Genomic DNA, 9,779 nt, shown 5'->3' on the forward strand with positions numbered 1-9,779 from the left:
TTTCCTGGGATAAAACCAAAACTCTATGCCACCAGAAATACCCAGACCCCACAACCTACCAACATTCATGGCAAAACCACATTCCAACATTCTAATATTCAAGTCAGCTAGTTCAGAATCTTCTATAATTGTAGATCTTGTCAGCTAGTTTAAAATTTTCAAGTTGGCTAGTTCTAGAATCCCAAGGATTTTGTAACAATCCCAAGGGTTTTATATCCATGGAATTCCTCATGGTTTTGTAGCTTGGGGGAATAGCAAACAAGGCAATTAAACAAAGCTATGCATTGGCAAAATCAGGTCAACCTTATTTAAGAAAGACTTGGAAATGTTTTGTTTAGAGACTGAGATTCCCCAATGATAGGTGCATTTAACCATCATTTTCTTTCACATTCTATATTGAGTTTTGGTGAATTTATCTATTTCTATCAACTATCTAATGTATTGTCTATCTATCTATCATCTCTCCATCCACATAAAATACAATTGCCTTCTGATAAACACATAGATACTGTTTCTGTAAGTAGCAAGAGTCGGGTTTCCCAGAAAATGAAAGACAGACCTAGCTTTCTTGACAGGAGGAAAGTCATTTGAGGTCCCTGGCCATCTTGTGAAAGAATGTAAGAACCATCATTTTTGGGCCAGGAAATGATCTAATCATATCTGGGACGATAAATCAGTAGTAAAGCTCCCAGTGCTGATTCAAGAGGGAAGATCACCTTCTTGTGTATTCTTGAGTTACCTTTGCAGGATCTCAAACCCTCTGAGCACTCAGAAGCTGGCGCTGCTGGGGCAGAGAATGGATGATGCTGATCTTTGCTGGCTCTTGTGACTTTGACCTGGACTTGGTCAGGACTTGGTCACCTTAAGATTGTCAGCTGCCCCAATTCCATGTTAAATTCCCCACAGGGCAAACCCCTTCCTGAAGGTGCATGCATCCTTGGCTAATATCTTCTCCATCTTTGTTGACAGGAAGACACTGCTTTGGGAACGATTCCTGGTGTTCTCCTTTACTTGTTGAGAATAAAACCTTTCCTTTTGCTCCTCTTTGGCTTGGTTGTGTCCTTTGGCTTCACACCCACCAAGAGGCTGATCCAGTTTCAGGTACAAAGATATCTACCATCTGCCGTTTGATGTGGACGGCCATCCTTTGCCATTCTGCTTTTTGATCCAGGAGACCATTCTGTATGAACTGTATCAGTTAGTTTGGCCATTGGAGGAGGAACTAAAAGGAGAAAAAATGATGATTTAGAATATGTGTTCCTAGACTCTATTTCTGAACAGCCAACCAAGGTCACATTAATCCCTAGATCAAGTCACAGCTTTTATACCCTTTCTCTCATCACAAAATCTCTCTTCCTCTCTGCTTTATGGGTTCTGATAACTGCTATTTCCCCTTCTGCCTTCAGACCCACATGTACAGTGAGATCCTCTATCAAAGGACTGGTCTGTCTTTTGTGGCTTTTCCATACTCTGTTCACATCTTTATAATAGTCCCTTGTGTTAGGGCCTATTTAGCCAGAGCAACTCCATCTTGGTTAAAAACCATTTTGTTGTTTGTGCAGTAAACCTTAAATTGACCCTCCTCCCCACACCCTCCCCCCCTCCCCCCGGGGAACTTACTTCAAAGCAAGTCTGGAAAACCCTAAAATATGGTCAGCCAGTTGCTAATAACAGAGCCCAGAATACAAGGACAGGACAGGCCAGGTGGAGACATCCAATCAGTTAAAAGCACACATACCATCTCCCTAACCACCAAAGAATGTCAACCCTACCTTTTGTGTGCCAAAGTGATTGCCAATTCTGACCAGAGTAATAGGTTAGTTCAAACAGCTACTATAGGGTAAACGGTAATTGAATTGGCCACCTGCATGTGACCTAACATAACTATTCAATGTTACAATCTCCTTGGCCACCTATGAGTGGCCCAGCTTTTGCTCATAAAAGTTAGTCTTTGAGACTGGGACGGGGGTCACTCTCTTTAGAGGCAGCCCTGATCACTCAGTGGATTCTTCAGCCTATAACTTGTGGGTGGTCGCTCTCTTCGGAGATGACAGATGAGGAGAAAGCGGAACCCTCCTACACTGTTGGTGGGAATGCAAGCTCGTGCAACCACTCTGGAAAACAGCATGGAGGTTCCTCAAAAAGTTGAAGATAGAGCTACCCTTCGACCCAGCAATCGCACTACTGGGTATTTACCCTAAAGATACAAATGTAGTGATCCAAAGGGGCACGTGCACCCGCATTCAACTTTTGAAATTGCTCTTTGTTCTTCTCTTTAAAATACTCCTTCTCTTCCTTTAGCCTCCCCCATGTATTTTAGTTACTCTTCTACAGTTGCGTTTTTGGGCTCAACTTTGTATAAAAACATTTAGGTTTTGTCGCTTCTCAGGGTCTTCCTTTCCTTGTGAGGGCTCCCATGTCATGTAACATTTATGTTAAATACATTTGTGTGCCTTTCCCCTATCACTCTGTCTCCTGCCAATTAAATTCTCAAGCCCAGCCCAAAATTTTGTAAATTTTGTAAATTTTGTAAAGGTAAATCTTGTAGAGGTAAAATTTTGTGTCTCCTACACAGTTTCCCTCCACGATCACGGAGCAACCTCTCTCCTCAGTTACTGTGAAGAAGTCTTTGGCACATTTATCATATGTTCCAGGGAGAGAAACAAATTGAGAATCAGAGAGAAATTTCAGAGTGGAGACGAGTAAATTAATCCATCTGGTTATGTCAGGTAACAAAGTAAGTGATGTCATTGTAAGTCTTTTGGGTCTAAAAGCCTGGGACTTGACATTATTCTCCATAGAGAATAGTTTTATAACTAGCCATGTCCAATGCTTAAAGAGACACTTATTCCACCTTGATATTATTTGTAATAATACTTCTCAATTGAACTATTTGAATTTTGAAATTCAAATTCAATCACCAGTGAGGAATTAGTAAGTGCTACAAAATGAGATCAAGAATTATGTTTGGAACCCAGGGGATTGAACACTATATTTCATAATATCTCCTTGGTTTTCTGTTTGAAAAGAAAAGTACTGCAACCAAATACAACAAGATGATCAAAGACTCAGACCTAATAATAATAAAATATGGACAGTTTACCAGGTAATTCTGATCTGAGTTGTTGAGAAAGAGTGAATGAACCAGAGTAATACAAGAAGAAGGTAGAGAGTGACTTTTAAAAAATTTTAATTTTGTGCAAAAACAAAAACAAAAACAAAATATTGTTACGCTGAAAAAAATGTTTAATTTAGTAAAACTTGTATATCAAAACAGTCCAACTTAGAAACAACTTTCAAACTTCCGACTTCATTTGTGATTTGAGTAAATTCCCTTAGAAATTTATAGTGTAATTAATTATAAGTTAATATGGCAGATTCTTTTGCATGCTTCACAACCATAAACTGCAAGTGAAGCATTACCAACTGTAATTAAAAAACTTACTGCCAAGCTTACACTTAAACATATGCTAAAACGTTTTCTAAAACATCAGTGCCACACATTTAATTAAATTTGTGTTATGTTACATCTTCTAAGATTATTCTTAGCTGTACTTTATCTTCTCACTAGGGTCTTAGTAAGTTATTTAGACTGGATTCTGGAGTTGAGATCACTTTTCCATACCTAAAATAGTATGCCTCTCCACTTTGGCCAGTGAAAGTTACAGTCTCTGGGTAGATGTTAATAATTATTTGGAAAACAGGACTTGATTGTTTCTCCTAAAATGATTAAAATAGGAGTTCTCAATAACTCCTATTCGTTTGAATAGAATAACATTTGAGCATCTTTATTACAGTAAAAAGCAGATTTTATCACATTAGGATGTTTTAAGAAGGTTATTACATCAGTTCTACATTTTGTAACTGATGTTTCCCTCTGGAATGATGTATTTTCTATTTTAGTTAAGCAACATTTAACACCTGATTTTCTGCTGCTATGGTACACCAAATAGATCTGTTCACATTACTTAAAAAGAGTATATTTTATAGGAATTTTACTATTATTAGTGGGAAATAGAGAGCTTTTAGAAAATGAGAGTCTGAGTTGGCATGAATAGAACCGTTTTAGAACACTGTCTAAAGAAAATATTTTGGAATTATACTGTTGAGCTCTATCTCTATTGGGGTACTATGTGTTACAACTAGTACTGATTTTATACCTTGGATTTATTTTATGGGATAATATGTGTTTTTGCAGGTGTGGATGGGTCTTTCCTGGTCTGCACGGAGCTCCTATATTTTGGAGGACTACTTGCTTGAATTTCTCTTTCTTGTTTGTTTACTATTGCTTTTACCAGTAAAACATACTTATATTTAATTGATATAAATTGTATTTATACTGCCTCACTTTTAAAAATCAAAATTAAATGCAACTCATCATATATTTTGTTTTATCACCACTTGTGTGTAACACCGATATAAATTTTTCTCTTCTGAGTAATGGGTAGTTAGTTATAGACTCTTTTCCTCAAATTATTTCATTTCATTTTGGTTATTATTCTTTATCATAATAATTATGTTTTAATGCTCAGATTGTCCAGTTTGGATGTAGAAGACCCTGCAACTTCACCCTTATCAAATAAAAGAGGAACTCCAGTAGTTACACAGGGATTTATAAAAATTATATCTGTGTAAACTTGACTGATTTTTCCTTTATTGAAGGACATATGTTAGAAAAATAGATTGGGGAGATCATGCTTGCTGATCCTAGTTGTACGAAGATATTTTATGGGTGCTGCTGGGTCTTCATGCTAATGCTTCTGGGGGCAAACTGCATCTAAAAATGCTTAAGAAATTCCTTTAAGAGAATAGAAATCATTTCATCCAATAATTTTTCATAAGAAAATATGAAAAATTGATTCAGCCTCTTTGTTCCTAGTTTTTGGGAAATAACCATGTAGATACAATTCTGTTTACATCAATCAGCCATAAATATTCTCATGCTAGAGGAGTGGGCTATTCTGTCACATTATGAAGGTAGAGGGGAGTTTTTGGTTTTAAGCTTTTTATTTGTTTATGATCTAGAGTAACATGAAATTCAATACATATTCTTAAATTTTATATTTAAATTCTATCTCCTCAATTGCTCTAATCTTCTCTTAGGTCTCTTAAATTTTCATGTATCAAGAGTGCAGATTCTTTAACTGCCACTGAAAGAATTGTTAATCATGATGGGACACAATGGCAGCTCTTTTTGAAATAGAATAACCTGACCAAAATTTGCATTTCCTTTGAAGGAGAGAATCTTGATTTATTTAATGAGTTTATTCAGGGCCTCTTTCACATCCTTATTCCTCAGACTATAGATCATGGGATTCAACATAGGGAACACCACAGTGTAAAACGTAGAAACTATTTTGTCCCTGTCCAAAGAATAGCTAGATCTGGGCCGAGAGTAGATGTAGAGAATGGAGCCATAGTACAAGGTGACAGAGACCAGGTGGGAGGAACATGTGGAGAAGGCCTTGAGGCGGCCTTGGGTGGAGCGGATCCTCATGATGGTGGCAATGATGAACAGATAGGAAGAGAGGATGAACACTGTGGGGGTGATGACATTGGAGGCCAGAAGGAAGTATAGTATAATCTGATATCCATCTTTCCTGCCACAAGCCAACTTCACCAGAGGAAGCAAATCACAGAAAAAGTCATCAATGACATTGCCACTACAGAAGTTCAAGGCAAAAGTTCTTTTTGTGATGATGGAAGAGTTAATAAAGCCACCAAGGTATGAGGATGCTACCAAAAATGCACATAGCTTTAAAGACATAGCCTGAGAATAAAGTAGTGGTTTTGAGATGGCCATATAGCGGTCATAAGCCATGGCGGCCAACAGATAACACTCACTATATGCCAGCCCAGCAGAGAAGAAGAACTGAGCTAGGCAGCCAGCAAAGGAGATGCTTTTGTCTTCAGAGATACAGGTCACCAAAATCTTTGGGGTGTAGACAGAGGAATACCAAAGATCCAGAAAGGACAGATTCCCAATGAAGAAATACATGGGTGTGTGCAGCCGGGAGTCATTACAGATCAACACCATGAGGGTGGCATTTGCTAGCAGGGTCAAAGAGTACATGCTAAGGAATACCACGAACAGGACCAGCTGCATCACTGGGTCTGTTGTGAAGCCCACCAAGATGAACTCAGTCACCGTATGGTTGCTTCTCTCCATGGCTCACCTAAGAGAAGAGAAAATGAGATTTCAGCTTGTATCATTGTGCTGAATAAAGAGAAAATATGGTAAATAAAAACAATTCTATGAACTGGAGTTTCATTTTTTATTTTTTAACTCCTGACAATTTTTCTTCCCTGGATTCCACACTGACAAGTTCAAATCCCTACTTAACATCTCTTAGAGGAGATCTACTGGGCATTTCAAGAAAAACTGAGTTCCAACCATTCTTCCTCAGCCTGCTTTTCTTTCAGACTTCTCCACTGCAGTCAAAGGAATTTTCCAGTGTAGGGGAAATTGTTGACTCTTCTTGACTCCTCTCTGACTTTGACGTTGTAACTGACTAGTCAACAACATCTTGATTATACCTTCACAATATATTCAGAACTTGACCAGTGTTTCCCAGCTCCAGTGGTTCTGCCCTAGACTAAAACCACTGTGATTTCCCATGGGTGCTATCTCAGAGGTTCTAAGGGTCTCCCAGCTTCCTCCCTCATTATATCCTAAGCCCAGATGGGTCTCTGAACAAGATGGGCAGAGTGATCCTGTTTAAAGTCCAGCTAGATCATGTTATTCTTCTGCTTCAAACACTCAAGTGACTTCTCAGCTTACTCAGATTAAAGCCAAAGTCCTTACAAGGATGGACAAACTTATTGCCTCTCTGCTTCTGATTCCTACTCTCCATTCCATCCATGCCACCCTATTTTCAATTCTTAGAATAGACAGGGGATGCTCTGTGCCTTTGGAGTTGCTTCTCCCTATGGCCAGGATGCTCTTCCTTGAGTATCTTTATAGCAAACTCTCTTTTTTTCTTTAAAATTTATTTATTTATTTTTATTTGCTTATTTACAGCATAACAGTGTTCATTGTTTTGGCATCACACCCAGTGCTCCATGCAGTACGTGCCCTCCCTATATAGCAAACTCTCTTACATTTTCAAGTCTCAATTGCCTTTTCAGGTGTTCCTGATCACAATATTGAAAACTCCTTCCCTGATATTTCTTATATCCCTTTTCTGCTTTATCATTCTCCATAGCACTGCTCATTATCTAATATTATATACATCCCATTAATGTAACTTCTTTTCTTTTCTTTTCACTAAATGTTCTTATTAAAAAGAAGAGAAAAGAAACAACATGTCTCCAAGAGAGTCCTTTGATCTGTGGGACAACAAGGATTTATTTAATCTCAACCTATCCCAGGAGTGTGACCTTTTAATAGTCAGCATTAAATGTCCTGATCAACATTTTCCCCAACAAGATGTAATGGATACTTTTTCTTTTGCTAATTTCCTTGTTCCATTCTCCTTCTTACAAAAATGATCCATTCCAAACAGCTCCCAATCCCTGTACTTTCCAGATGGGCTGCTGCTTGATTCATGAATCACCTGAGAAAGCCAATTAGGTCTTCAATCTTACTGGATTGAATTTTGTTTCTCAACACTGACTGCACCTTTTCCCATTTGCTTTTGATGGAAAACATAGACCCGTTCAATGTCTATTTTATCTTAATTGTAGGTTATTATGTGATTTTGTGGGCTATTTTTTTTTAAGGGAGTCACTTAATACAAAGTAACAAGAATTGTTTAACTGGTGAAATCTTGGAAACATGGATCCTGAGAACTATGAGCGCTTTCTTATGGGAAATACTGAAAACTCCTGGACTCAACCTTCAATTTAGTATCTTCTAACGTGATTATTCTCCGATTGTCATACTTATCCCACAATTTGGTTTTTTATAAAATATAGTAGTGACCAATTTTGAATACTTTCCTCTGAGTTAAGCATTGTTGTAAGTGTTGCACATGCATTATTTTATTCTTTGTCACAATATCCATCCTAGGTATGTTGGAAGATTAATAGCAGTAACTTTACAGATGACCAAATTCAGTATTAATAAGTAGCTTAAGTCTACAGTCAGTACGTAGTGTTTTCTAACTCCAGAGGCCTGGGTTTTAATGACAAAATCCTGTCCTTTCATATTCAGTATTGGCTGAACAGTTGCTTATAGGCTCCGTACATGAATATCTCCCTTTTGGTTCTAACACCTTAACTCAAAACCAATAGGATAATATGGACAGACGCTGTCACAGTTTAGGACCTTGTACATGTGGGTTTTGATAAATACTCCTAAGTAATACCCAAATCATCTGTCATGGTCCTGTGTCTCTCAGGATAGCCAACCCTGATTATGAGGACAGGAACTGTCTACTCACCTCTCCCAGGACTGAGACTCGTGCCTGAAACTCACAGACCCAGCCAACAGAGACCACACTGGAAATCCAAATGTCTTATACTTACTCAGGATCCCGAGTGTATTTGATTCCTTAAGCACCCCAGAGGTTCATAGCTTTGCAAGTGCCTGAATAGCAATTAATTAAGAAATGTATTAACTTGATTTAGGAGATTCTTCTTGTTCAATGAAAAAAATAAAAAAGAAGATGTTGGTTTTTAAAGTACTCATAATTATTGTGATATTTTGAGAAACTACTCTTTGCAAACCAGCTTCCTGCAAACTGTATTTGATTGTAAAAGTACTCTATGGAGTAGGTATTTTAATTTCAGTCACAAACAAGAAAACAGTTCCAAAGCATTTAATGAACTTTCTTTCCCAAGGCAAACTCAGAAGTAAATGCAATCAGGATTTAAACTCAAGGCAGCCTGATCATAAAATTCAGTCTTTTCCCTATACCATGCATACTTCAGAGAGACATAATCTTTGAGTATCTATTCAGCTGTGACCATAAATTTTTAGAAGAGGACTTCCTTATCCTGAGTGTCAATACAGTCGATTTTGCAACTAATTTGTTTTGTCTCCTATTTTATCATCTTGTCACCCAATTTTTAAATGACAAGAAAGGTGTCATCTTGGCTAGTGTCTCTAAAAGTGACCTGTCTACCAATGGTGTAAGAGGGTTTGCCCTTCTCCTCATCTTCACCAACATTTCTTGTTATCTGCCTTGTTAATTTTTGCCATTCTAACTGGCATACGATGGGATTTCATCATGGTTTTGATTTGTATTTCCCTGATGGATAGTGATGTTGAACATTTTTTCAAGTGTCTGTTAGCCATTTTGTGTCTTTTTTTGGAGAAGTGTCTGTTCCTGTCTTCTACCCATTTTTGTAACAGGGTTATTTGTTTTTTTGGGTGTTGAGTTTGAGAAGTTCTTTATAGATCTTGGACACCAGCCCTTTATCTGTAGTGTCGTTTGCAGATATCTTCTCCCATTGTGTGAGTTGCCTTTTTGTTTTGTAGACTGTTTCCTTTACTGTGCAGAAACTTTTTACCTTGATGAAGTTCCAAAAGTTCATTTTTGCTTTTGTTTCCCTTGACTTTGCAGACTTGTTTTGAAGGACGTTACTGAGGCCGATGTTGAAGAGGTTACTGCCTATGTTGTCCTCTAGGATTTGGATGAATTCCTGTCTCACATGGAGGTATTTCATTTATTTTGAGTTTATCCTTGTGTATGTTGTAGGAGTTGGTCCAGTTTCATTCTTCTGCATGTGGCTGTCCAATTTTACCAGCACTATTTTTTGAAGAGACTTGTCTTTTTCCACTGTATATTTTTTCCTGATTGGTCAAAGATTAGTTGACCAGAGAGGGTTATAAG

General features: G+C 37.7%; 1 protein-coding gene and 1 long non-coding RNA gene across 2 annotated transcripts in view; one reads left to right on the forward strand and one right to left on the reverse strand.

Moving 5' to 3' along the window:
- The window catches only part of LOC123949065, a 28,808-nt gene extending 19,255 nt beyond the window's left edge, over positions 1-9,553 (forward strand). Inside the window, exon 3 of the long non-coding RNA XR_006820017.1 lies at positions 9,510-9,553. This is a non-coding gene — a long non-coding RNA (uncharacterized LOC123949065). The remainder of the gene's footprint in view (positions 1-9,509) is intronic.
- Positions 5,252-6,169, reverse strand: LOC123949064 (olfactory receptor 9G1-like). The gene has a single exon (XM_046016361.1). It carries the CDS (start codon positions 6,167-6,169, stop codon positions 5,252-5,254), a length of 918 nt encoding a protein of 305 aa, XP_045872317.1.
- Positions 9,554-9,779: the final 226 nt, after the last annotated feature.

Source organism: Meles meles, chromosome 8 (genome assembly GCF_922984935.1).
Source record: "Meles meles chromosome 8, mMelMel3.1 paternal haplotype, whole genome shotgun sequence".
Lineage (NCBI taxonomy): Eukaryota > Metazoa > Chordata > Mammalia > Carnivora > Mustelidae > Meles > Meles meles.